The sequence below is a fragment of the Drosophila suzukii genome, chromosome 3, assembly GCF_043229965.1.
Source record: "Drosophila suzukii chromosome 3, CBGP_Dsuzu_IsoJpt1.0, whole genome shotgun sequence".
NCBI classification, from domain to species: Eukaryota; Metazoa; Arthropoda; class Insecta; order Diptera; family Drosophilidae; genus Drosophila; species Drosophila suzukii.
The window spans coordinates 72,173,951-72,201,907 of record NC_092082.1 but is presented as its reverse complement, the minus strand read 5'-3'; the positions used below and the strand labels follow the sequence as shown (position 1 = coordinate 72,201,907).

At 39.4% G+C, this 27,957-nt stretch overlaps 4 protein-coding genes and 6 non-coding genes across 10 annotated transcripts in view; 6 read left to right on the top strand and 4 right to left on the bottom strand.

Moving 5' to 3' along the window:
- RpL34b (Ribosomal protein L34b) overlaps positions 1-14,757 on the bottom strand; it is a 195,028-nt gene extending 180,271 nt beyond the window's left edge. Inside the window, exon 1 of the mRNA XM_070996149.1 lies at positions 14,754-14,757. The gene's annotated coding sequence lies outside the window, so the exon portion shown is untranslated. The remainder of the gene's footprint in view (positions 1-14,753) is intronic.
- On the top strand, positions 33-104 carry TRNAP-UGG (transfer RNA proline (anticodon UGG)). The gene has a single exon. It is a non-coding gene; the product is annotated as a tRNA-Pro (tRNA).
- On the top strand, positions 686-758 carry TRNAA-AGC (transfer RNA alanine (anticodon AGC)). The gene has a single exon. It is a non-coding gene; the product is annotated as a tRNA-Ala (tRNA).
- On the bottom strand, positions 1,245-1,317 carry TRNAA-AGC (transfer RNA alanine (anticodon AGC)). The gene has a single exon. It is a non-coding gene; the product is annotated as a tRNA-Ala (tRNA).
- Positions 2,217-26,174, top strand: LOC108017333 (uncharacterized). The gene is made up of 8 exons (XM_036817038.3): positions 2,217-2,647; positions 6,321-6,380; positions 17,004-17,025; positions 17,082-21,152; positions 21,215-21,334; positions 25,418-25,675; positions 25,741-25,932; positions 25,993-26,174. The coding sequence occupies exons 1-8, from the start codon at positions 2,511-2,513 to the stop codon at positions 26,062-26,064; spliced, it is 4,932 nt and encodes a 1,643-aa protein (XP_036672933.3). The 5' UTR covers positions 2,217-2,510; the 3' UTR covers positions 26,065-26,174.
- Positions 13,471-13,543, top strand: TRNAA-AGC (transfer RNA alanine (anticodon AGC)). Its single transcript has one exon. It is a non-coding gene; the product is annotated as a tRNA-Ala (tRNA).
- On the bottom strand, positions 14,637-14,709 carry TRNAA-AGC (transfer RNA alanine (anticodon AGC)). Its single transcript has one exon. It is a non-coding gene; the product is annotated as a tRNA-Ala (tRNA).
- LOC118877623 (uncharacterized) lies at positions 24,426-24,768 on the top strand. Its single transcript, XM_036817041.3, has one exon. It carries the CDS (start codon positions 24,467-24,469, stop codon positions 24,593-24,595), a length of 129 nt encoding a protein of 42 aa, XP_036672936.3. The 5' UTR covers positions 24,426-24,466; the 3' UTR covers positions 24,596-24,768.
- On the top strand, positions 25,098-25,170 carry TRNAA-AGC (transfer RNA alanine (anticodon AGC)). Its single transcript has one exon. It is a non-coding gene; the product is annotated as a tRNA-Ala (tRNA).
- LOC118877622 (transmembrane protein 192) lies at positions 26,073-27,957 on the bottom strand. The gene is made up of 4 exons (XM_036817040.3): positions 27,718-27,957; positions 27,451-27,583; positions 27,120-27,396; positions 26,073-26,577 (listed from the first exon to the last, which is right to left on the bottom strand). The coding sequence occupies exons 1-4, from the start codon at positions 27,858-27,860 to the stop codon at positions 26,348-26,350; spliced, it is 783 nt and encodes a 260-aa protein (XP_036672935.3). The 5' UTR covers positions 27,861-27,957; the 3' UTR covers positions 26,073-26,347.

Sequence of the window (27,957 nt, the reverse complement as noted above, 5' to 3'; positions counted from 1 at the left end):
ATTTGGGCTATTTGGCCGCTGGAAAATCAAGAGGCTCAATGGTCTAGGGGTATGATTCTCGCTTTGGGTGCGAGAGGTCCCGGGTTCAAATCCCGGTTGAGCCCGGATTATATTTTTTTCTATCCCTAAGACAGTAATAAAGGCTTCAAATGATATTTTATTTGTATTTACTGTGCAATTCAATCAATACTTTAAACAAGTTTTTAAACAAATATAAATTTGCTTCTGAGTAGTATTCGTTTTTATTTTTTCCGTATTTTTTTCTTCGATTTATAAATATTTTAAACAATTTAAGATGACCCAAAACAAAAAAAAAAAAAAATTTTTGTTGAAAATATTAAATAAGTAAAAAATTGAATCTGGTTTAAAACATTTTCTTCAACCAGTTTTCGATGCTATTGTTTCTAGGCGTCTTATTGCCCAATAAACTGGTCCGACTTTAGTTGCATAATAATGTCGTAGCCACTTTCACAAAAGGTCGACAACGAAATCAAATTGATTTTAATCAATCTGTGTCATTGCATTGAACACGTTGAATGCTTTTAACGTGATATGTTGACCAAGCGGAAAGTAAATGATCATGGTCATGAATAGTAAGGGAAGTATCTATTTATAGAGCTCTTGCATTTGCTTATAAATTCGACCCGTAAGTCCTTGCAGCAGCGAAAATCGGGTACCGTTATATGGGGATGTAGCTCAGATGGTAGAGCGCTCGCTTAGCATGTGAGAGGTACGGGGATCGATGCCCCGCATCTCCAAGGACAACATTTTTTTTTTGGTTTTTTCTTCTAACATGTAATGTATTAATACCCTTAAATAACATATATACATCACAAAAGCGAAATTTTCTAAGGATTTGCTATTTGAATGATTATAAGGTTAAATCATTCAAATAGCAAATCCTTAGAAAATTTCGCTTTTGTGATGTAAGCAAATCCGAATGGTTTATTCCACGTGCGAGTATTACTAAAAATACTTTTATTTAAGACTAATTGTAGTTTATATTCCCAAAATAGGTGCTATTTGAAGTTTTTATTATTACTATTACAACTATAATGAAGCACCTATATATTTTTCTTTTTTACAAAGTATATAAAATTCATCGAAATTTAAAAATTAAAAAATAAAAATTGACATCTTTAAAAACAAAAATCTACAATATAGATTGATTTATTGTTTTATTTTCTTATATGTTTAAATTAAAAAAAATTTTTAAAAAGAATTAAAAAAATGACTTTCCAAGTTGGAGATGCGGGGCATCGATCCCCGTACCTCTCACATGCTAAGCGAGCGCTCTACCATCTGAGCTACATCCCCTGGTGATCGCCGCTGGCCAAAATCGCATGTCATTCCAAGGGATGGAATTGAAATCACTGCCTGAAACGATCTGGAATGAAACGCTCAGAGATGCCCGCAATAACAGCCACCCAATTAATTTTCACAAACTGTTTTGTTTTCATTCTTGTTTTGCTTTATTATTTATTCGCTTTGATTATAATTTAAAAACTGTCAATATTTACACTTTGGCGCAGGTTTATTCTGCCATAAAAATAACGAAAGCACAGACTCACACACAAATTGTTCTCGCCGGTCCTTCTTTTCATTGTTTTCCAGGATTCATTCTTTGGCGCGTCTCGTCCTTTCGCTCCGCCATGCCTTCTCCATTCAGTCACCTGCCAGCTGATGCATATAATTATGGAAATTTCAAAAGTGGGCCCCGAACAGAACACCCCGAACAAGCACAAATAAACCCAAATGAAAAATCGACGCGCAAAGTAAACACAAGATGCAAAGCAAATGAAAATTTTTATAAAAATAAGCGTCAGGGCATTAGCATAAAGTCAAGACAATACGAAAGAGACAAGCAAATTCCACATGCGTATTGATTATTTGATGGATTCTTTAAGATGAATAACTTGGTTTGATCTAAAACAATAAGACCTTTCTTATACATTTATAAATACATTTGTTTTATTAAATGTAATGAAGTAGTTATGGTGAGCTGTGTAGATAATGGTTTAAGGAGACGCTATTATTTTGTAAGTCCTATAGAATCTATATTTAAATAATCAAATCAAATACAAAATGTTTATAGAGAAACCATCCTTATCTGCATTTTCTCACACTCCTTTCTGTCAATTTGAATTGCCGCCATACTGCGGCGAGGTGGCAACGCCGATACCCGATTCCCCGTTCGCCTTGCAATCGATAACAAAACAGCTGTCTGCGTTACTCTCTCGGAAAAAATAACATACAAACCACCTTTTATTTTATTTATTTTGCTATTAATTTAATTTCTGTGCAATCTTTCGGTCAAAAATCAAAAACGGAACGCAGTAATCTTCTCAGGACGCTTGGCAATTCAAACCGGTTCGATTTGAAGCACCAAACTCAACAGTACAAACGCGGTCCACTGCACGGCCAAATGTGATTCGCATATGCCTTAATCATAACAAACATTTCCTGCCGGAGTCACCGCGATGCCATTAGATTGTTAAGTGTACCCAGACATGAGTGGACCACAGCAGCCAGGAGATGTGGCAGGAGCACCCCCCAGCGCCGCCGGCGATGCGGGCAATCGGCCGGAAAGGAGCACCACCGGCGGAGGAGCTGGTCACCCGGGCTCCGGTCCCGGTCCCAACAACTGGTGAGTCCTCCACATTCCCAGCATTTTAAATACAGTTTTCTTCACAACCCAGACAGGATAGGACAGGACGGTAAAAAAGGGTTGCCCTTGCTTTTGAGTTTCCACAAATTAATCATTACAATGCATAAAACTCTTGTTTTAACCAAATAGAGTTGCCTACAGATTTTCTTAGGGCATATGGTCACAAAATTGTCTCAGTATGTGCCGTCTCACAAATCCCTAAGGATAACGACATCCGGTTTACAAAAACCATTTCGAAAATATTTCGAGGGTCCTAAGTTTATCTTAAATTCTTTGCCTGAAAACTTTTTTCCTTGAGTTAGGCACAACATTCTTATAGCTTTAATGAAGTTGGTTAGTTTGCATTATTATAAAAATTGTATTAAAAACTTATCAGAGTTTTCAAAAACATTTCCTATTTTCTATACTACATTACTGTAGTATTATTTTTGTAAATCTGTGGTTGCAGAAGTTTATATGAGGTTGAAAGCCCAAAGAAAACTGCCAACGCTCGCAGAATCCCGGCTTTTATGATAATGAGGGCAGGCCACTCACGTGCTTACTAATTTTACGACGCCCCCAGCTTCTTTTCGAGTTTCGCATAAATATAATGTGTTGCCTACGAGATTTTTTCAGCCGCCTGCCCCAACGCCCCATTAAATAGCTTACCTAAACGAATTTTGTTGCTCTGTTTTGCATATTCAAGTGGCTTTATCCTGCAGCTTTGAAGTTGCCACCAAGGAACTTGATGCTATATCCTTAAAAAAGAAACAAGACTTTATAAAAATGAAATGGATCTAATCCATTTGATAATTATGATGAAATCTCAGTGTTTTAAATGGTAATAAAAGATTTTTAAAGGAGAATTGAAATTTGATAATCATAAGAACTTTATAAAACTAATTTCTTTTAGGAAAACGTATACCTATTTGCATAGGATGTTTTGCTTCTGAAGTAGGAGAACCCCAAACCAAAGTCGATTCCATCCCACATTCACCCATGAAATAACATCAAATTATTTGGTTTATTGCCATTTAGCACCAATCTCGCACCCTGACACTTTTGGCAACATCTGCTGGCAAGCGGGAAAAAACGAGAACAAAAAAGGATCATAATAAATATAAAATGGCAAAAACGTGTCGATTTCCTTTAACAACTTGAAAATGATTTGTTTCACAGTCTGCAGAGCATATTAACTTCGATTTTCAATTCACAGCAGACTTTGCCACACATCACAACATGGCATATGGAGCAACACCGGGGCATCATCCGCACCACCGCCCAACTACTTGGCCAATTTTTTGCCAGTTAGGCAAACGCAAAATTCCATTTGGGCCGCAAAAGTTGCCAAACAATGTAATTTTTGGGAGAAAGAGACTCCGTTTGTTTGTTTGTTTGCCGGGCCAACCAGCTTGTCTCAATGACGTTGGTCCTTAGCCATAACCTGCGGCTCTGTCAGCTCCATCAGCTCCATCTTGTTAACCAAACAGGCCAAACGGCCGCCGACTCCATCGCCCAAGACAAAGGACCCACAGAGGAGCAGCGGCAGATGCCGAAAAAAGTCTAATTGATGGCCCTGTTCGAACCTGCATCTTGACCATTTCCGTTCGTCTGCGGATATGCATGTCTACTCAATTTTCCGGCAAATGAGTCGCCCTCATCGTCCTCAAGAACAACAAAAATTGATTGGAATTTGCAACAAGCGGATACAAATTTTTTCCCAAACTCGTTTTTCACATTTTTCTGCTGCTGTTTTTCTCTGTCCCGGGTTTTTTTTTGCATTTGTTTTTTCTCATCTACACGTCAACACTTGTCTTTTGTGGGTTTTGCTGCCGTTGCCTTTTGTTATTTGCCCCTTGTTGTTCTCCATACTTGCCACAAAAATTGTAAACACATTGAACTACTCATAAATGTCGAAAGAGTCGCTATTTTGACAAGGGATATTACGAAATTACACTATTTCGATACCTCCTTTTAATGAAAGGAATGTACAACTATAAGTTTTTAGATATTTTAATCACTTTATAAACCTCTTTTTCTGTTGTATCAAGATATAATAGAAACAGGATTGTATCGAAAATCTAAGGTATTCCAAATTCGAATTCCTTCTGCCTCTTTTTATCACTTGTTTTCTCTTTTCCAAAAATTCATGGCTAAAATCCCTAGTTAATTGGTATGAAAAAAATCCCTGACCAAAGGAATTAATGCAATTAATAAGCTTCAGCGTCACATGCTTTCAAACTTTAACTTCGTCCTTTTTTTTAAACCTTGAAACAAATGAAAAAAAATGTTGGAGAGGTAAAAATTAATTATAAACAAATCTTTTCATGTCACCAACGGAATTTTCGACACTTTGGCGCATTTTTCAGCTGCCCAACCGAAATTTCACAGCCATTTCTACGTGCTCTTCCTTTTTTCCCCCAACTTTGCTTTCACAACCACTTTCCCTCCGGAGCAATTGTTTAGGGTCACTCAAAAGCACATTTCACTTATTATTAGCTCATTTATTACCCACCAAAGGCGCCTGACCCTGGCAGCACCTGGAAAAACTTTGTGAAAAATGCTGGCCAATACAAAAAGGCAAAAAAAGGAAATATATAAAGGAAAAAATCCCTCCTGAAGTTCCCCAACTGCTACACTCGTTGGGCACCTTAAAATTAACACATAAATTTTCAAGTGGGTGGCCAACGGCCTGCGGCTGGCTATCCACGAGATACTTTTATTCCTGCTGGAATTTTTTTTTATATTGCAAAAGCGTAGTGTTAGGGGGATGAAAAATCAATCATTTAACAGAACAAAAAATTATGTTACGATGATAATCACGAACCGTAATCGTTGTAAGCTATGTATAAAAATCTTAAAATAATCCTTTTTTTAAGTTTTATTATGTGTTGTTTAGAAATAATCAATAATTTTGAGTTTTAAAAATATTTATCAGGTATAATCCATACTTTTAAGCAAAAATAAATATCATTTAAAATATACAAAAATAGATTAACAGTTTAAATACTATTAAAGTTATCAAATCGTATTACAAAATCAGGGTTTCCCTTTTGCCTACGCCTCTGTTTGTGGCTTGCCTGTCATTGAAATTTCCGTGTGAGTGCGTTCAATGTTCAGGACCCCATTTCCAGTCCTCCAAAATAAACCCTCTGAACTGGGCAATTGACGTTGAAACTACGTGACGTACAAAAGTAAATCGTATCTGCGGTACTTCCAATGACAGTCACTTTCCTTTTCTTTTTTTTTATTGTGTGCAAATTGGCCACCTGACTTCCCCCCAACGCATCGCTTTTAATTATAGACCACTAAATTAAAATCCATGCGGAAAATAGGCAGGGGGTGTATTTATAATGTCTGCCTTCATTATCAACTCAAATGCAGGCCTTAAGCATAAAAATCAACTTTACCACTCCTCGAAAAGCTGATAACAAAAGAAATCCCAAGACAGTCAAGGGAAAAAGTAAAGAAGGGACCTTAGCAATGCGGAAGCAAATAAACGTCGCAACTTTCTTGAAATCCCGGGAAAGGCCCATTTTGAATAACAAAATTAACAGCCAGCCCCAACTTGCAGCCTCTATTCCTTGTTTAGTTATGCATTTCTTTTGCTTACTTTTTTTTGCATTCTTTTCTGTTTTTAATTTTTTATTTATGTTTTCTCCCACATCCACAGGCGACAGAACAACTCAATGAAATTTAATTCGCGACCCTGGCATCGAGACCGTCCGGACAGGCAAGTTTTTCCTTATATTTTTCTTCACTTTCACTTTCCCTTTGTTTTGTATTTTTTATCCCTTTGTGCCATTTGTTTGTGTCTCCCCGTATTTGTTTGCCTTGCGTGAGCTCCTTGGCTTTACGCACGCTTGCACCTTTCCCGCCTAACCAAACCCAAAAGTCGGGCTGTAAGGACTCATCCTGCCGAAGGGACGATCCCCCGGTGGCAGCCACATTATTAACACTTGACTAAATATGCATTTCTTGGGTGGACGCCGTTGACAGCGCCAGAAGCGTTAGCAAGGTCTGTCCGAAGGCGGGAAAGGGAAGGATTGGCGACGCCAAAAGTCGTCCCAGGAAACCTTGAATATTTTTTATATTTTGATATCAACTTTTTGAGAAAGAAATGGTCTACCTGCTCTAACGAATCACGTTTTCAGTGATTTGCGTTTATACCCACGTTTCAAAATACAAATTTTCCTATAGTATGAAAGTTTAAATCAGTGCATAATAGATATTATAATTCATTTTGAAAGGAACTCCTTTTACCACCACCTTTAAACAACATTGAAAAAGTTGCTTTGAATTTACTTTTAGAGACTTAAAAAAAATATTTATAAATCAAGTTAACTTTGCTTTATGTATTATATGCACTGAAAAGTTATTCTATATGGATAAAAAATATCCCTAAGAAGTGCATATAATTTAACTAAGAATTAAATAATAATGACCCAACAAAATTTTTAAAAAATCACTAAGTTGTTCATTTAATTTAGCTCCGAATCAAACGTGAGTTCGATTTAAAATGATAATAATTAAAGCATTTTAGTAAGATGAAGTATTTTACAAATGCGCTCCAAAAAATATTTTAAAAAATCGGTAAGGGGTCAAAATAGAACAAAACTATAAATTTGAATTTCATAAGATTAACATAAAAGCTGATTTGTATCATATGTATAGATTCAATGAAACAAACACATGCAGCATGCTTTTAAATGATATGTATAGTATATTAGTACTTAAACACTTTGTAAGTCTCAGCAAATACGCAATTTTTTTTTCGAACGCATTCCCAACGTGTAACGCTAAATCGTTACCCACCACCCGCCCAACCGACGCGAGGGGCGACAGCCGCTTGACGCACGGCTCGTAGAACCCGATTACGGCAAAGGTCCGGACCCTGGCCTCCATTATATGGAATTTATCCGCGTACGCGATCAGCAAGTTCGGACACCCCATCTCAAGGATTTCCCGGATAATTTTGTTGGAATCGAAGCGTTTGGTAGCGGATCACAAGCCCCGGATTAAGCGGATCGTGCCAATGTTTAGCTCTTGAAGCGGGATTTGTTAAAAGTTAAATGCGAACGATATCAATTGGTTGTCTTTCGTTGAGCCCTACCTGTTCGGATTCGGAGTCTTACAGTGAATGTTATTTAATTATAGTTGATCTTAAAAACTAAATTACCTATTTAGATGCATTGTCCCTAGTTTGTGATGGTTTAAGTAAGGATTTCTAGATTCTGACAGATATGGCTAATACATTGACTATCGGCATACATAGTGGCCCTACATTTGGTTACATATCGCTTTGATTGTTATATTTAGGTGGTTATGACATTATTTTTCTATGGTTTGATTTTTAGCCCTGTTAGGGTTTAATTTCGTTGATTTGTACCGCTTTAAGAGATCATTTTTGTATCCTTGCGCCTGAGGTCGTGCGACCTGCATTTTCATCTGCGAACTCATGGTGTCTTACTTACAGTAGGTTCCAACCAAGCGAACTGACAGATAGTGCGATGAAATGGTTGTAGTGGCCTTGGTAGCCGTGGGGCTTAGTGTTCAGTATTCTAGTAGGATGAGATTTCTGAAAAATGTAAAATAAAAATGGGTGATTAAAACATAGTAGTATTGAGTAAAGTGATTGATTTGCTTTGTTGGTCCATATGACATGTTCAAATGATATTCTTTTATAGAATTTGCAAACAAGATGTACTTAAATATTAATAACTTATTGAAACCTTAAACAGAATGCGGCTCGAATAGATTTTTACACATTGCAAATGTTTTTATTATCTTATCTTATACACTTTAATTGAACTATTAACTTAAGACTTATCCAATTTATAATACTATCCAAAGAAAGTAAACTTAGTATTGTCATTCACATCACTGCGATCCATTTCACAGCATTAAATGTTTTGGTACTATGATTAACATATTTTTTTAGTCCAGATCTTATAAACGATCCCATGATAATTTCCACCACATTCCACTCTATTCACCACACTCACCACCCCATCTTTGCAACTCACCTTTGTAAGCGCGGGGCTCACACTCGCGTCCGAAATATTGGGCGCACCCAATTGCCGTCGCACTGGTGCAACTGCGGAACTCAAGGAATTTCGACTTGCTGCGATGGTAATACTCTTCAGCTGGACTTTTCCGTATTTTGGGTTCCTTTTTTTTTGGCGGCTGGCTTCTTGGGAGATGGAGTTAAACTCGAAGTCGGGACTCTGGTAGTTGAGACTCAACTGAGCCCGTGCACATGGCCTAACTGACTTTTATAGCGAGGCCGTCAAATGGCATGCGCCGAATTTTCATTCATGCTACACATAGAGCGGTATGTAAAGGACCCCAGATATCCTATCCCCATACCTCAGTCGATGTCTTGCTTATTGTATTGTTGTATATGCAGTTTACCAAACAAAAATGCCAACACACACTCTCACTCCGGCATGGCGCCGGGAAGTATGCAACAGCCAACCAGAGAGGCATCTCGGATTGCAACGGCACAGGCGAGGGCGAGGGAGAGAGAAAGCAAGAGAGCGAGAGAGATAGGGAGAGCATCTATTAATTGCACGTGCTGCAGTTGTTGTTATTATTGCTGTTGTTGTTGGGTTTTATGTTGTTTTGCTTGTATTTTATTTTATTTCCCCCCAGCATTGCTCTCACTCTCACTCTCCCTCTCTCGCTCTCTCGGCTGGTCCTTCGGGAGAGGCGATGTGGCGAAGCTCTTGTGACGAGGAATTCTCTGCTCCTTCTTGGCCTGTTTACCGTTAGTCGCACTCGGTCTTTCCAGCTCGCTCGTTCGTCCTTCGCTCTGCCGGCGTTGCAAGCGAATGGTCGGGGAGGGGGAGGCAGAAAGTGGGAGTGAATGGGTGGGGGAGGACTGAAACCCCTTCCCCCACTCTACCACTGCTGCATCCTATTTAGTTACATTTTGTTGTTGTTGCTGTATTTTGCATTGTTTTGTGCTGTGTTTTGTTTTGCTGCAGCTCTCGGGCCGTGACTTCGTGTTATGTACCGTTATGATCGTCGGCTCGTCGCTCGTTTGCTGCATCCGATGCTGCTGTAAGTGTCTCTGTGTGTGTGTATGTGAGTGCTGTTGTCCTGTTGTATAGTTGGCTATATACTGCTGCTGTTGTTGTTGTTGCCGCTGCAGCTACATTGCCATTGCTGTGTGTTGTGCTCTCTAAGCTGCGCCCGCCCCCAATTGAAAAAGGAAAACAACGAAATAGTAACCGAAGCCACTAACGGCACTTCCCCCAAAACGAACTGCCCAGTATTGTGTTGTGTAGTGTTGTGTATTGTGCTGTTGTTGTCCTAACGGTAAATGCTCGATCCGCTGAAGAATACCTTAATTTACGAAGAGTGCGACTAATAAATCGCATATAATAATGTGGGTTTCCTAAAGATACAAATTTTAGGAAAAAAAGGATAACTTGAAAATAATTTTATTTCATAGCCTTTTTTGATTGTTTCTAATGCTATTATGGCTTCATACCAATAAATACAACTTTACAAAATTTAGAAAAGTTCCATGAAGGGAATTGCTGTTTTTTTCAGAGGACTAACCCGTTATATCCCAAAGCTATAGAGAAGGATAAATGCCTTGCTGAAACATAAATGGAAATCGTTCATTTCTGGTAGTGGTTTTCATGATTCAATCATAAAATACATCTAGTGTCAAGTCCTATAACTCGATTTCGTCCATTCTTTCAATAAATGTTTGTCCCCGGCGAGTGCTTACTTTCAAATGGTGAACTTTTTAAAATCAAATTCGTGAAATTCTATCAAAAAATTATTAAGTAACCAAGAGCTTTAAAAAGTTTTGCATTGCTAAGAGCCAAACTTTTTTGCATTTTGGTAAGAAATATCAAGTTAACCAATATGAATATTCAATCAACAATAACTTTTGGGTTTACAAAAATGCTTTTCTTGTGCTTTTCTTCAATTTAATTTTTTTACAACTATATCCAAATGTGTGAGTGTCAATATCATTAGGCGCATACATATAAATCGATGTTGCCTTTTTATCTTCTTAAGCATCAAAAAAATATATTGTTCTCGTCCTTAGATTTTCGTGTGATTACAAAATATTTTGTTAAAAATTACTCATGCGACCCGTATGCCAATTAAAATGTTTCAACTTATTAATTAAGTTTAAGTTTTTGCTTATAAAAAAGGAGAGAAAAAAAACAAATGATTGGTTAAAATCTGGGTCTCCTAGTTCAAAATAAACTTTTGATCAAGGGCAACAGTACGTATGAGTGATAATTTTTTGTAAACCAGTGCAGAGATCCTAAAAAGCGTTTTAAAAAAAAACATTGATTTGGGTTATACCGCACCGTATTTGAGAGGTGAGACCTCATATTAAGTTTAATGATAATTTTGCAATTAAAGCTATGAGCAACATACTCACTTTCGGATTTGTGTAGATTTTACAATTTTTATTTAACTTAAGCAAGAAAGCAAAAACAAGTACGCGGTCAAAATAAATCATCTCAATAAGCACTGACTGCAAAACAAACAAGCAATAACCTCTGAAAAAGTCAATCTGAGCCAAACGTCAACAATCGCAGGCGACCAACACGCCAACTTCCGTTTCCGGTCTGTCAACCGCACGATGTTGACAACAAAAAAATTCATAGCCTAACACGCAGGCTGATTTATATTTCACTCACACAATCGCACACCCACGCACTCGCACTCGCACGCACACGCCGACAAACAGGGAGAGCAATTCATAAACAATTAAGTGACACTTTGAGTGTGAGTGGTGTGTAAGAGTGTGAGTATCGCAACAGGAGGCCATTTAACGCCAATGCAATTATTGTGATTGAGTTAACTTTGCCGGACTTCTGAATGTCCTCGTGTGTGTGGTCAACAATCGCGTTGTTTTAGCAGTGTGTGCAAACAACCGGAGTTAATTACGCAAATATTCGATATGCCATGTTTTTATTGAGTGGCAACCAAGTTGTGGAGATAGGCTTTTGATAGAGGCTTTATTTTGGTGTTTAGACGTCAATGAGTAGTTCTGTATACTGGGTACACTACATTTTGAATTAGACTCCAACGAAATCTTACGAAAATATCTACATAGGCCTACTTGGATTAAAATTAAGAAGAGGCGTATTCAAAAAATAAGTTTTTAAATAATTGTCCAAAGGAATTTTTGAGCGCAGTAACAAAACTAGTTTGCAAAAAGTGTTTTTTTTTAAATCAAACAAGTTAACCTTTAAAGTCATTTTGACTTTGGGTAAAAGTTACATTTTTTGCAAGTATCAAATAAATCCATTGAAATTTTCTTATATTTATACAGCTTATCAGAATAAGCTAAACCAAAATTCAAAATTCATTCCAATTAAATAGCAGGCCATCCCCACTCGAATTTCATTACTCTAGCTGTCATTCCTCACAGTTCCACTCTAATTAACGTAAACAATTTCCAAAGCTCAGAAATAATCATAAAAAATATTCTGAGGAAAATCCGATTAGGCGAGACGCTTGCCGGCGCATCTGGCAATTGAAAAGTTCGGAAGTTGTGCGTTATTCTTATTCTTAATTAAATCCAAAGTACTGGCATAAACTTTTATTATTGTTGCCCATCATCTTGGTCGTCAGTTTTTTTTTCCTTCCCCTCTTCGAGGATTTGTCAATGTGGCAAAAGTGAACAATTTTTCATTATCGAGCGCGATAGCAAAATGACAGTAAGACCAAGTGTCCCATCTTCGCTTCCTTTTCCCTGCCCGACAAACTGCTGGAGTGTCAAATCATAAATATGCATCTAACGTTTATCTAACGTCTTTATAGCCCAATCCCCCTGGCATTGTCTCTGTTTTTTGCCAAGGAGCAGAGGACAAGTCCCTGGGCCACAGCTAGAAGTAGACTTAAAAGTAATTTTACGTCTGACTAAACATTAATGTGCTCAATATTTTATTGTTTGTTTGTTATTTCGTACTTTTGCTGTTTCATAGAGTCTCTTTTCCCTAGCAAAAAAGTCCAAGGCTCTGAGTTGATTATGCGGGAAGCTTCAAAAACTTTTCGGCAAGACAAGCTGCATTTTTTAAATGGTTTTTGTTTTTTGGTTTTGGGTAACTGAACAATAAATAGGTGGGATCAAGACATCACTTTCTGGAGCAGGGAAACAAATTCTTGGATTTTTAACTTGAAACCTACTGGATATGTGTTGATTACCGCTATTGATTATCTTAGAAATCGCATAACACTTTAAGTTGTTTTCTTGTGTTCAATATATTATTTACATTTAAATATCTCTTCCTTATTTTACAAAAATCTCAAACTTTTAATAAATTAGATTATTACCAATCGTATGGATCACTTTTGATCTCTTCAAAGTTGGAAATTATTTTGATAAATCTGAACCAGAGTGATAGTAATATAACTGCATCTGTTTGCCAGACGTCTACCATTTTGAACGAATGAATGATAAATATGCATTCTAAACTAACATACAAATAATAACTAAAATTAGTTGCAGCTTTTGTTCCGGTACATTAACTTGCTTGTGTTCCACTTTTCTAAAAAAAAATAGTTATGTTTACTTGCTTAACTAGGAATTATACTCCTCAATATAATTATTGTTAGTAAATACACCGTGAACTAAGTGAATTTGTGCTGAAACAACACCCCTTGACTTGGCATAAATTCAATTTAACTCCCAACAGAAGCCAAACCGAAAATAGCTACCAAAACGAACCGAAGTTGACCACAAGTTGCCTTTCTCTTGGCCAAAATGTTAATTTGGCTTGTCTTGCACTTTAGTCGAACACCTTTTTTGGACACTCTTTGCCGTTTTCAATGCATGTGGGGATGTAGCTCAGATGGTAGAGCGCTCGCTTAGCATGTGAGAGGTACGGGGATCGATACCCCGCATCTCCAATTGGATTATTTCCCTTTTTTTGCCAAGTAAAATACGCAGACGTCGGCAGTTTTGTCTTTTGCATTCTGGGACTTACACAACATGTTGGGGAAGAAGTTGCCACTAATGAATATTCAAAGGTTGCTTTGTAGCTGCCAAGCGAGCATTATCCGTGGGGTCTCATATCCGCATCCCTTAGATGCCAATACCGCCCCCATGTCGACAATCAAGACGCGTAATTTGATTTGCGCCCTTATCACATTGTTACACGTACAAAAAGTGGAAATTCCGGTTTAATTAATAAATTTCACAATTAAAAATTTGTATCGAAGTGCTTAACATTTTAAGGATATTTTTTATAAAATTTTATTTAAAATTTCATAGTTCTTTAAGTGAGATGTAATATATTTATGATTATTCAAATGAAGACTTTATGATAGGAGCATAATTAAAACACCCGTTTAAATATTCGTTATTTTTAACAATGTTTGCTTGTCTTTATAAGTAAATCTTGTTGAACTTGGAAATCCTTTTTTAATCCTTCAAAGGAAGTGATGTATGTTTCCAATCGAACCTAATTTTTCAAGTGCCGCTGAATATTCTGTGGAAATGGCTGAGCGAACACATTGTCGCACATAAATCAGCACAATATGCCAATGTTTGTTTACTTCCCTGCATCGCTGAGAACTTTGCCAGCAATTAACCAGACAGCCGCAGCAGTCAGAACAGTCGCAATCCGGATGTGAAACTGAAACTGAATCTGGTCAGGAGTTGGAGTTGCGAAAGGGGCGAAAAACACGGTCCCAGGATGCCGCGGGCAGCTTCAGAAACTCCTCGAATGTCTGAGGTAGCTGGGTTTTTGGGTGTTTGTAAATGATACATGATGTGCTATTTATGAGCAAAAGCTTTTGTTTTAATTTTTTTCCCCCACTCTTATCTTTGTTTTCCACAATTTTGGCCAGGACAAAGTTTTATGTCGTAAGCTAGTTAAGCCATTGCTGTTTTCCTGTCGTTGTTAAAATTTATGTATTTATTTCTAGATTTTTAATTGTTTTAAGTGTTTGGCTCCGCAGAGTTTGTAGTTGATATTTGCAAGTAAAAAAAAAATAACTTTGGAGATGCGGGGCATCGATCCCCGTACCTCTCACATGCTAAGCGAGCGCTCTACCATCTGAGCTACATCCCCGTGTTGTGATTTCCTGAAAAATGGTTCAATATCCACTGCTCGACTCGCTCAAAGGTAGACAATTACCAGTAGTTTTAATACAATTGGTATGCAAGTCGACAAATGACCTGGTTACAGTTTCGTAGGCCAAGCCTGAACTGGTTTGCAGCTTAAGTTTGTTTGGGGTGTGGCTTTTGAAAGACATGACCACGCTTCAATTAAATACAGTGGCGTTGTACAAGAGGGGGCGTATCTATGGGTTTTTTTTGTTATATTTATAGATTGATAACCAATAAGTAATGTCGATTAAGATTAAAGAGGTTCCAACACTCTAGGTAACCAGATACCTTAAGTGTTCAGATGTGAATTTCTTTAATAATGTTTCCTTCAATATTATTATTATCACAGGCCGAAAAAGAAATTCAAATATTATACCAATACCGTTGGGAACAGGAAAATAAATCAGAATTTTTTCAGCTTTATGGTTGGCCCTTGACAAAAATATTAATATGCATAACGCATAGCGGAAAGAAAAAATAAACTTGTGAAAATGTATGCAGTGATGAGTGAAAAAGGATGCCACTTGCTTGGGTTTGGTCCCAACTCAACCCCTGTAGAACCAACAATAACACGTTCCCTTATCGGAACCGGAAACGGTTCTCAAGAAAGAGAAAGTCACGGTGGCGTATGTGACAAGTCCTTTCTAATGAGCAGGAAAAACACAACACGTAGACAAGCGAGAACCTACTGCTCAAATCAAGCCAAAAAGTCGCCCTCAACTAATAAACTTCTCGACAGTCCAAAGTCAATTAAAAAAGGAAGAAAAATTGTACGTGACACCCGTAGATAGACAGTTCAGAAAATGGCAGGGAAAGAAATTGAGATGGTATGAGATGAGTGCTCCTCAAACTGAAATACTTGAACTAAAAAGTCGCAGACTGTCTTGAAATTAAAATTACACGACGCTTGAATAACTTTGGCCGTACTACCACTCCACTTTCGTTCCGCTGGCAGGTAAATGCTGACAAAAGTTTTCGAGGTAGCATTTCTTTTACGATTCGCCAGAGAGAACCAGAACCCGCTAAGAAGATGCGCCACTTGCTACGTTTTTGTCATTAATTTTGTATATCATTGAGTTTTACGAGGCTCATAAATATGAAAACGTTTAACTCTTGCTGGCTGAAGAGAAAACTTGGGATTGGAGAATCCCCCGAAAACTCACAAGCCGCGTTTTATTATATGAGACAAACTAATTGTCTTGTACTTGTAATGTGTTTTTAAGCGCAGCCACGCTTCCCACATGTTTTCACAATGTTTCCCCGATAAACGAGAAAAGGGGTATTCGGGATTTTGGGGCAGGAGTCTTAACAATTAGTGGGGTGACTTGAAGGGTTCGCCTCCTTTGCTCGTGTGCAACAGCTTGAGGTAATTTTCAACTTTTACTCTTTGTTTTGGCGTTGACAAGAAGCGTGTTGTTTTGTTTGGTTTTAATTAAAGCCCAAAACATATCAAGTTAAATGTTAGCGGTCCTTAGAAGAAAACCCACTGCCATTACAAGCTTTGTGGCAATGTGGTTTTACTTGAGTCAACTGACTTGTAGCAAATTGTAGGATTTAATTCATTTCCTATAGTGATTTTTATTCTCTTATGTAATTTATTTGTATTATCTTAATACATCTTGGGGGAAATACATTGTATAAAGTGATTAAATTAGGGAATGCCATTCAGTATTCGATTCAAATCAAATTGTCTGCAATCTATTAAATTGCAGAAGCTTCTTCATAGGAAGCATATAAATTCTCATTTCGATTCTATAAGGGTTCACAAGACTTAAACTTTCTCACTTTTAAATTTTTAATTAGTTCATGTTACAAATGACATTAACAAAAAAGGCAACGGCAAAGATTTGTGGTCGTATATTTTAGCATTTCTTAACGAGATTTTTCGGGGGAAAAAAACAAAAGTCCAACGGAATTCGCACCTTTGCATACACAAATAGCAAGGGCCAAGTTTTCGGAGGATAGGAAGTGCCAAGCAATGCGGATGAGGTCAGGGAGGGGTACTGTGGTTATAAATTTTAAATCTGTTAAATTAATGCAGCAGCTTTCTTTCATTTCTCCGTTCGTTTTCTTACGTGCCAGAAAGTTACGAGTAAACTCCGAGCACGTTGCTTGATTACATTAATTATTCCTTTATTGTTGGCAAAACTTTTCACCTTTCTCGGCGTTTCTGTAGTTATGTTTTTGTAATTCGTCTAATTGTAATTAATTAGAAAAGAGTTTACTTACAATGCATATTTTTTCTATTTTTTTCAGTGGTCACTTTAACAACAGAGTGGTAAGTTAAGAAAAACATTGAATACTGGATATTTCTAACCAATCAAAATGTTGTAGTGGACTAATAATAATAAAAGGCATTCGCCTTACCCGCGATCAAAATACGGAAATCGGGAGCATTCGGATAACCATAATTCAAATCAGCAACGACAGGAGAGAGATTATACCAAGAGAACTGATTTTCAGGAAAGAAGACCTAGATATTCCGATGAGGGATACTCTTGTAGATACAGAGATTATCACCACAGGGACCATTACCACAGATATCAGTCTAGATGGAATGATGATCCGTCTAAATCGCCTTATCATAGGGATGAAAGTAGTTCAGTTCTAGGCAGAGATAATCCCCCAAAATCGCCTAATAATAATGATGAAACTGGTTCCAATCTAACTAGACCCCCAAGTGACATTAACAGAAATAACGAACATAACTGTGAATCGAGAATTGAAGCTTCTAAAGCTCAAGCTGATCAAAATCAGTGTCAATTTAAAGAAACAAAACTTGATCAAGTGCATAACAACGATCAGAGCAGTAGCAAAAACAACGCAATTGAGCCAAGTACAGTTGCCGCAAAAGAACAAAGTACAGTTGCGTCAAAAGCTAATCAAAACGCAGAAACCAATGGGTTGAAAGAAAGACCCTCAGCTGCCGAGCCAAACAGGGATTCTGAAAAACGTTTTAAGCCTTTTCAGATTACAAGAAAAACTCCCACTATTGAGCAGAAAGACGTACCTCCATGCGCTGAAGAACTACCAACTGTCAGCCGGTTGCTGATTGAGGAATTAAACCTGTCCAAGCCCAGTGAGAATACCCCCGTTCCAGAGGCCGGTCAATCATTTCCACGGATCTCAGTGCGTCCTCTTATCCAGCTTGTGAGACAGGAGCTCTTTGCAGTCACCCAGGAGGATCGTCTGGGCAAAAAAACTCTCCTGAGTCCACCTCCTTCCGCATCCCCCGCCAGTCCCAGTCGCCTGACCATTAAACCCACCCTCAGAAATCGTCGACGGACAGTAAGTAACTGCAATCATATTGCAGGCAGCCCAAGCACTAGTCATGCCGGAGATAATGAAGCATCAATCAATGATCGTATCGCTAGTATGGACAAGGAGAGTCTGAAGTATATAATCAACAATGGCGACACCATCTACGAGCAGCACTTACAGATCCAGGCCAGAAGGCGATTACGCGACGAGATTCGTCGACAGCTAAAGACCATAGAGCTGGATCAGCCCAAGGACAATCCGGTGAATGAACTGGTCGAGGACGAAATTGTAGATGCCATAAAATTGCCCGAACGTCTGCTGCAGGAGATCGAAAAGTGTTTTGGCATAGATATATCAGATGGTCAGAAAGATCAAGATTCTAAAAAGGATAACGAAGACCCAACGAAGAGTAAAAACACAGAAGGAAATCAAATTTCTGGCAAGGATAGTGAAGGCTCTGGAGGGGGAACTTTCAACAGCGTAGAGGGTTTACAAGAAATTGAACAACCTAAAACGGGTGTTAAAAAGACTAAGAAGACTATCAAAGATAGCAAAAAGTGCATTAAAGGTAATAAACGTCAAAAGAAACAGCAAGAGTGTTCACTTGAGAGTAAAGATAATAATTATCAAAACCAAGAAGCCGACGAGCTTACGAATAGTAGTGGGTATAGTAAAGATGATCCAGAGAACTCCGTAAAATCTATTAGGGGAAGTAAAAAAGTTTTACAGGAAAACAATAAAAAGAAAAGCCCTAAAAAGAAATTCAAAGGAGCTTTGAAAAGACAAGCGAAAAACAAGAAAAATCTCGGTGCAGAGATCAACCAGTCCACTCCTCAAGTAGAAGGTCATGCAGAAACTATTGAACCCTTTGATTGTATGAATGGGTCCAGGCATCATATGGCAAGGCTGAAGGCAGCCGATGAGGTCAAGACGTTAGCGGGATTACGTAAGAATCGACCGCCCTTGTTGCCAACTCCAACATTTGGAAGGATCGCAGATATCCCAGAAATACCAAAACTAAATAGTGAAGACCCCAAACTCAGTCGATCACCAACAAAAAAAGTTAAGACAAATTCTGAATTCTGTTCTCCTCCTGAGAACAATATACCTATAAGAATGGAAATCAAAAGGGAATCGAGCAGCTCGCCAATTACAGTACTGCCTTTACCTTCAAAAGATGTTATTGACCTCCTTAGTTCATCTGATGAAGAGGATAAAGGACATGGTGTTGTGGATATGGACTTGGAGGAGCCTGAGAAAGAAATTGTGACTCCGAGCGATAAACTGGCTGTGGAAGCATCACTTGGACCTGAACCACCGAATGCAGATGATGCCGCCAGTGATCATTCTACAAGCTCCCAGTGCAGTAGTGAATCGACAAAAAGGCGGCGTCGGCTAAAGCTTCAAAACGATGCAGAAAACGTGGTGGACAGCTTCGAGAAACTGATTCTTCCCCACCTCCGAGAGGCTCTTACGGATCGCTATCGTCGCCAGCATTCGAAAAGTCTACAAAGCCGACTGCTTTTCATATCCTGCGTGGTGACAAGTTCCGAGCACAATTCGCAGACCTTTAGTAAAATCGAGGTAGCCAAGATGCAGATGAATCTCAAGTCGGCCGACAATCGCCAGGCTATTGAATTTCTACTTAGGGAGATAGTCAACGTGGTGAATTTGCAGAAACAGCGACGTCGGGAGCAGGACGATGAGCAGAAGCTTACGAGTTTACTAAGCCCCAAGAAAGCAGAAGCCCCAGTTGAAGAAACCCCCAAGGCAACATCAGCATCACCGCCAATCCGGCAGAAAACCCCAGTTTTAGCTAGTCACGAGAGTCCAACCACCCCATCTGCTCACCAGAGCTCTTCAGTTTTATCCAGTCCCCAGCCAACCACCTCATGTGCTCACCAGAGTTCTTCAGTTTCATCCAGTCCCCAACCTTCTTTACCTCTGGCAACCCATGAAAGCCCAAAAGCTTTGGTCAACCAATCTCAAAATCCCGAGCCTTATCCCGTTGGACTGCCATTCTTGGCCATGGATCCCAGCCTATCCCATTTTTCTGCCGCCGGCTACTCTCGTCTAGGTGGTGGAGCAAATATAGGCGACCCTTTGGGACATTTGGGCGATATGGTTGCTCAGAATTTGGTCGATATCGATCGCCGTCTGCTGGAAAACCAAAACCGTCGCAGCATTCTCGAGGAGATGATAATGAAGTTTCAGAAGGAGAAATCCGATCTCGAGATGCTCAGTCTTGAGTTGCAGAGTCGGAAGTTTCTTATTATTAACTCGATGATTTCTAGAGGTCAGGCTTCTTCTTCTGTTCCAGTCGCTAAGGTTAGAAACTCACCACCTCAAGATGAATCTACACAGGAATCAATGCAGGAAGAGAATTCCAACAAAGGAGGAATTGCCAGACGAACTAGAAGCAGATTAAGAAGGTTTGTATCGGTAAAGCACGTATCCAAACGGCCAGCAAGGGTACAGAAACGGGTCGTCAAAAAACACAAATCGGGTGAGCTAATAGCGCAATTGCAGCAAGAGATAGCTGATCAGGAAGAGTGTAATAAAGTAAGCGAGGAACAAGCCAAGAAAACGGAATCTGGATTGAGCATTCAATCAAATATCAAGGAAGAGCCAATAGAGGAATCAATTTACGACCAAATACTCGATTCTTCGCCCACCACCAAACCTACGCAATCGCGTCTTAGCAAACGAAAAGCCAGTGTTGCAGCTAGTCCGACCCATCAACAACTGGCTATAATACCACCGCTACCACCACCACCACCGCCCCCTGATCCAATTGGTCAAATGTCCCACGAAGGACCCAGCTCTTTTCTCAAGGAACCACCTTACGAACCTGGGCAACACTGGTCAGAACTCAACTCCAAAGAAGAGTGCAGTTTGAGCTTCGTACCCATGGGGAAATTGCACTATGTTCGAAGCCCCATCACCCAGATAAAGATCTACAGAGAGTATGTCATTGCCGCAGCCGAGGACGGGGATATCTACATGTTCCACCTGGTCAGTCACAAACTGGAACGAAAGATCACCAAGCACAGCGAGGCCATCACTAATATGTGCATCAGCGAAAAGGACTCCACTCTATACACCACATCGCTGGATGGCTTTTTTAAGAAGTCATCGCTGGAGGTGGGTTAAATAGTTTCCTTCTCGGAACCCTGTAATATCTTTCAACTCTAAAACGTTTACAGAATCTGGAGCGAGTCATAGAAACGGTGTACTTGAAGGAGCCCTTGCAATCGATTGACATCGCTTGGGGATTGGCCTTTATTGGCAGTCGATGGGGACACATATCTACTTTCAATGTGCTGGTGAGTTAAATAGTGTTATCACAATTTTTTTTAATATTATTATTTTATCTGAAAAAAAATTTTTTTAATTGAATTTTCATAGAAGAAATCTTCTGCCCATTCGTGACATTTCCCCACTCATTTTATACATTTCCCTTCTCAATCTTACTTATACCATTCCAATAAACATTTCTCAGTCAAAGCAATAACTCATTGGACCTTCCATCGTGTGGAGGTCAATCAATCGTCTCTCAATATATTTTCGCCACTTAATTTGACTCATTAAATATTTATCTGTCAAACAAACACTTGAACAATTTCAATTAAAATATCGAGCTGCGACTCGCGAACCCTGCCAAAAGGACAGCCACCACACACAGGACGAGTCCACACCTTGCCAGGGCACCAACAACAGCAACACCAGGAGTTAACGAATTGGCAATGAGCAAAGCCAAAAACGAAAGTCTAGACAATGGAAATCAAATCGAATTTATTTTTCTTTTTTTTTACTCCCGCGAATTTAACAAATTGGATAGTATGAAGGAAAAAGGGAGTTTTGGTCCTGAGCTGATACTTCATTAGAATATGGAGTATGAGGGGAGAGTAGAGCTATAAGTCTTAATTCTGGCAGAAATTCGATTTATGGCTGCGACGTGCTGATAACTCATGGCTCCAATTTATAATGCGTTTATTTCTTTTGTGCACAACTGTACTTTTTAGGGAAGAATGAGTCGAGGAGGTACTTAATTTAGTATGGTTCTGTGGAGATAGGACGAAGATCTTAACTATAGATTTTTCAAATTACCCAACAGCAAATTATAGAAAATTCAATTTAAATTTTAGACCATTTAAAGATGTTACGGCTACGCCAAAATCAGAGTGTTATCGTACAATGTAAGTACCGTATATGTGATTTAGGTTGTGGCATCTGACATTTTTTCTAAAAATAATGTAAGGAATGCAACATTTAGCTTAGCCCGAAAGGAGTAGTAGTAGGTGGCAGAATAACTAACCAACATGTAGAAGGAGGCAACTTTACCCACCTAAAAAATAGTGGGGCGGAGACAAGTGGCCTATTATTTATTGGGACGGGGCAGTACCAGTACGATTTTAACTAAGCCAGGGAGGCGGCAACTGTACCTGCCGTTGTATTGCTAGATGCAGGCAACTGTACTGCCGATTGTAGTGTGGGAGGTGGGTACTGTACTTGAGTCTTTGGTAGGTGCAGTCTAGAGCTATGGTTATTTGGTAAATATGCGAAGATGCCACGCCCCATGTGGCAGGAAGCACATAGAGGGCGTTGCTGGTATTGCAGTTTTTGCCAGCCTTGCTGCTATTGCTTGATATTTAGCCTTGCCTAGTGTTTTGTGTTTTATTGTGCCGTGTTTGCTGCACGTTGTTTGGCCGAGGACTACGAGTCCTGGGAGTATATAGCCTCTTGGCTGAGACTGGAAATACATACATACATCTTTATGTAGAACGAGGGCTGGGGGTTAGTTGCAACAAACAACAGCAAACTGCAGCACTAGCATGCTGTCTCGCTCACACACTCATTGGGAAGAAGGATGTTGCTTCCTTGCTCACTCTTTTTTCCTTTCTCTCTCTTTCTAGATTCCCAGTGCTCTCTATTGTTGTTTATTTAAGTTTTTATGTGTGCCTGTTTAGTTAACGGTATATTTTGCCGGCACGGCACTCACTCTCTTTCTCACTCTCACCAGCTTTTATTCCTGCGCATGTCTTCTGCGCTGCACTTCACCGTTAGTTGCATATAGTTACTGCCATTCGTTAGTTTTTTGGCAGCAGCAAATAAAATGTTTATATGCTATTTACCCAAAACAATTTTAAATAAAATACAAGCCGACGAAGCTCTCTCCTTCCAGTGCTCAGGCGAATAACGGGACGGCGCTCTCTGCTTTCTCTCTTTGCTGCAAGTGAGGAGGCGAGAGAGCCTTCCAAGGAGCTGCAATTGGAATTGTCTTCGTGCCTGTTGCTTCCGCTCTCTCTCTCTCTTTCTCTTTCTCTCTCGTCCTTCGTAGCTCCTGTTTTCGTGTTGCTGTTGTTGTTGTGGCGTGGGCTTTTCTTGCTGGTTGGCTCCTGTTTTGTTGTGTTGTGTTTCTGGAAACTGACGCCCTGTCTATGGCTTGTTGTTGCCAGTGTGTTGGTGTGCTGGTGCGCTCGTACCGCTCTCCCATTGGCCGATTTGGCCAACTCGGGTTGGTTGTTTGTACCGTTATGTGTGGGGAGCCCCTTCCTCTTAACTCTTTTTTCGTGTTTATATGAGCTTTTCTATTGTTGTTCGCCGTGGCAAATTGCACACATAGTTGGGTGGGTGTGGCAATGTGGAATATCTCCTGCAGGCTGCAACCACTAAATAAACTCCCCCACTGCAATGTATCTAATTCAACTCCCTTTCCCCCGAAAGGAATTTATTTGTATTTTCTTTCCCTGCACACTGCGTCTGGCCGCCATCTTGGCGAATGGCTGAAGACATAACGGTAGATAAAAGTGCACTACATGCTCCATCCCGTTCCGTTAACCGTATATTTTAATGGTGGCATGGAGAAGCTATATATTATTGCACACTTCTTCATTTTGTTCCATTTTTAATGGGTTTTGTTGGGTACACATTTTGTTCTTTGTTTAAAATTGTTATCTTTCGAGAATATACAGTTATTTTCACAGAAACAAAATAAGGGTTTTCCGACGCTTTAGCACAATAAATAATATTTTAGTTAAAAGTTTGCCCTAACATCGCAATAGCAATTAAACACAAATTAAAATTCAGTTATGTCAGTCTCCACATTTCTCTTAGTTACTAATTTAGAAAATGAATTTCCCAAATCAGTTAAACATTCTTCTGTAATTCACACCTTAGAAAAACTTGTTTTATTCGATTTTTTGTAAAAATTTATCAGATTTAAGTTATTTGAATTGACCAACAAAACGGCACGGGCGAAAGCCATTTTGTTTAGCTACGAATTGCGCCTATTGTGAATCCCAAGGAACGATTACCGAAGACAAACAGGTCAAGTACTTCCCCTAAGGGGAATTCCGATTTGCTCTGTTATCGCTGTATGCAAGTCGTATAAATAGGAGCATCCAAAGACTCATCATCACATTTAATCATATTAATTGTACAGTGTGGGATCAAAGATGAAGCTGCTTCCAATTCTCGTAATGCTAGCGCTTGTTATCTGTGCTGCCTGCAAGAATCACGAGGAGTTGAAAGGACAACGACCAGGAGATTATGATCGTAGACCGCATTCCAATCCTTATGCCTAGGTTACCTTCGAAACGTTCTAAAGGTTCATTTAAAACCGCTTAAATGAAATATAGACCGAGGAACAAAAACCAGAACCAGCACTTTTATATTGATATTGCAAAAGAGAAGGTTTAAACATACATATGTAACAAGCCATACGTTTATTATAAAAAGTAAAAAAACGTATCCACTATTTGCTGAAGTTTCGTTTCAATCAACAGAAATTACCATTTAATTCTATCCATTAAATAGAATTTGTAGATAAGGAACTTGTCTAATCATAAGAAATAAATACTTTAAATATAGGTTCCACCACCGCAGTATCTATTTATAAAGCCCCAAAAATGTTCGGTGTGCTTTCTTGTGACCATTTCGCGTTGCTTGCGGGAAAGCACGCATGAATGTCATGACAATGCACTTACGGAATTTTAATGAGCACGCAATCACAATAGGTGCAAAATCGAAGTCGGTAAATGTGTGACCAAACCTTGTGAGTGCCACTAAAAGAGGTAAATTCACAACGGGGATGTAGCTCAGATGGTAGAGCGCTCGCTTAGCATGTGAGAGGTACGGGGATCGATGCCCCGCATCTCCAAAGGGGATTTTTTTTATTTTTCCTGAAACACTAAACAATTTTTTTTTAGTTTGTAAAATGCTATACTTTTTTAACTTGAATCACCATAACATAATTTCCGTTGGATTTTTATTCTGTATTTTTTGTAATAGATCCACTAAGGGACACTTCAAATTGGGCAGTTTGAGTTTTTTGAGTAACAAATTTTAAATATTTGGAATCATAATAAAACTATATATAATTATAAAACAACACTTACTATTTTCAGACCAACAAGGTAATGGATAATCCCTTGGTTCAAACAGACCAATCCATTATAGCCATCAAGGCCACCAAGGAAGGAGTACGAAAGATCCTGGTTCTGGGATGCAAGGGAAATGTTGTCCAAATGCATGATGCTGGCAGCGGATTGCTGCTGCGTCGTGTGTGTATTCCAGAGGGCTTGAATGTCTACAGTCTTCTCATCAACGATGGACACATCTACTGTGGTACTCAGAAGAACGAGATTTATCAGTTGGAGTTTGATGTGAGTGGTAGTGGCTGACTTTTCAATTGGCGCAGTACTGACAGCAGTTTTCTTCCCCTTTTTAGACTGGCAACTTGGTAACAAAGTTGAGCTGCGGCAATGGTGCCGTAGCCATAGTGTCATACAAAGAGCGCTATTTGCTAGTCGGATGCTACGATGGCTTCATTTATGTCCTGGACAAGGTGGCTGGTAAAAAAGTGGGTCGATTTGAAGGAGCTGGCCGTTTGGTTTTAGCTCTGACAGTTGCAGGCGATAAAGTAAGTTAATAAGTTTTACACTTAAATGAGTAAATACTACAACTTACTGCGAATTCACAGATCGTCACATCATCGAAGGATAACACGCTGGAGATCCTGAAAGTTCCCGCTGCCTTGGTAAATGGACATTGAGAAGACGCTTATTATTAATTGTATAAATCAGTTATAATTTAATAATTTTTTACACACACACTTGTTTGTTTAATATAATCCAATGACTTTAGTCTTTGATCGCGGATTAAGTATTGCGTTCTCTGTATTTACAATTTAATATTACAATTTTTCGTTTCCGCCCAATTGCATTTTAGCAATTGATCTTCTTGAAGAATATTTCTTCGTCGTGAACAAATTAATAAAATAAAAAGAGAACCACCAGTAAATATATAATAATACATAGAAATAGAAATATTGGTCTTTAAGGAATTTGAGGAGCCCTAACTGGTCGGATGTTGGTCTGCATTTGGTGCAGCTTCTGGTTAAGCTTGTGCGTGTGATCACGTAGATAGTCGATGAGGTCGGCCTGCTTTTCTAGCAAGTCGTCGATGTCGCCTCCGGGTTGCATGAGGCCTAATGAGCCGCCGGCACGGTCCGCACCGCGCAGGACATCAGGAGGCAGCTTGGCGCTATTGAATCTACGCACCTTGTCTGGAATTGAGTATTTAGTAATGGGGGAATATCCTTGTTAATACTATTTTTGCAATTGATGCTGAAATATAACTCTAAACAAACTATTTTCTAAATATCAATATACCATTGTATCTGGTCCCGGTATGACTTCAGTAGAACATCTAACTTTTACTCCAGCTGTTTCCAATTCATCTAGTTATGACTCATTTATTGCTAAGCTCAAACAGGTATTGAAAACACTAAATCTGATTAGTGACTCAGTCCCCTTTCTCAGAAACCTAAAGACCTAACTGCTCATGTTATTACTCAAGATAAGTAAGTTACTAATTGCTTTCATCATTTTTAAATATATCTCCATGAAATATAGTAAGAACCATTATTAATCTAAAAGGTAATATTGGAGATCCAACTTTGTTAGACGTAATAAAACATGAAACTCCGATTATAGGCATAAAGTACCAAGATTTGGATAACAAATATTTGAATAGGGTAATCTGCCACTGTTATTCCCTGACATATTCAAGATCTTCAATCCTGTCTTATTTTAACCCACTCCTTACCAATATACAAGCTGTGGGAGACGGCCAGCACCACATTCTCGGCCACGGTGAAGGCGGTCACATAGCTAACCGGCGACAACCAGCCGGCGGCGCAGTGCTCCCAAAAGTTCTCGGCGTAAAAGTGATGGATCAGGGCCTGGACGGCCAGCAGCATGGAGTTCCACAGCGAGACCAGCTGCAGGGGAATCCCCTTCTGCATGTTCGTATCGCGGTGGAAATCGTGATAGCCCTTCATGCGCAAATTGTTGTGTTGTATCTTCACAAAATGGTCGAAGAGCTGAAACGGCATTGACATTGAGGCAGGTCGGGACTAAGAGATTGGAATACTTACATATGTGATGACCCAGAAGGTGGCCCGTAGGTAAAGCATGATAAAGTAGGCATCGCAGCGTCGATCTGTGGGAAACGAGGCCGCCAGAACGATCCCCACAATGGAGATTACAGTGGAGATAACCAGATGAAGGCTGTGGGAGGACAGGGAATGGGTTTAGTTGCGTGCATTATCAGGCGTTTGGTTCGGATACGCTATGGATGATTCACTGCCGCCGGCAGAAGTCACCACGATGCCCCTTTTACCCGGCAGCACCCCTATAATCACCTAAATGCAGGCACTGTGTTCAACTTGAAGCTCCCATTGTCGGTGGAGAAGAGCACGGGGTCCAGGAGCTGGTCCGTGTCCTGGATGTGGGCGGGCGACACGCCCGGTTGGACTGCGGCGCTTACTGTTGCTGGTGGTTCCATTTGCACTGCTCTACAATGCGTAGTTTTCGAATTCTTTTCGCTTTGTTTATTAACGCCGCAGGAAAACAATACCTATTTTCCTTAGATATGGCAGCAC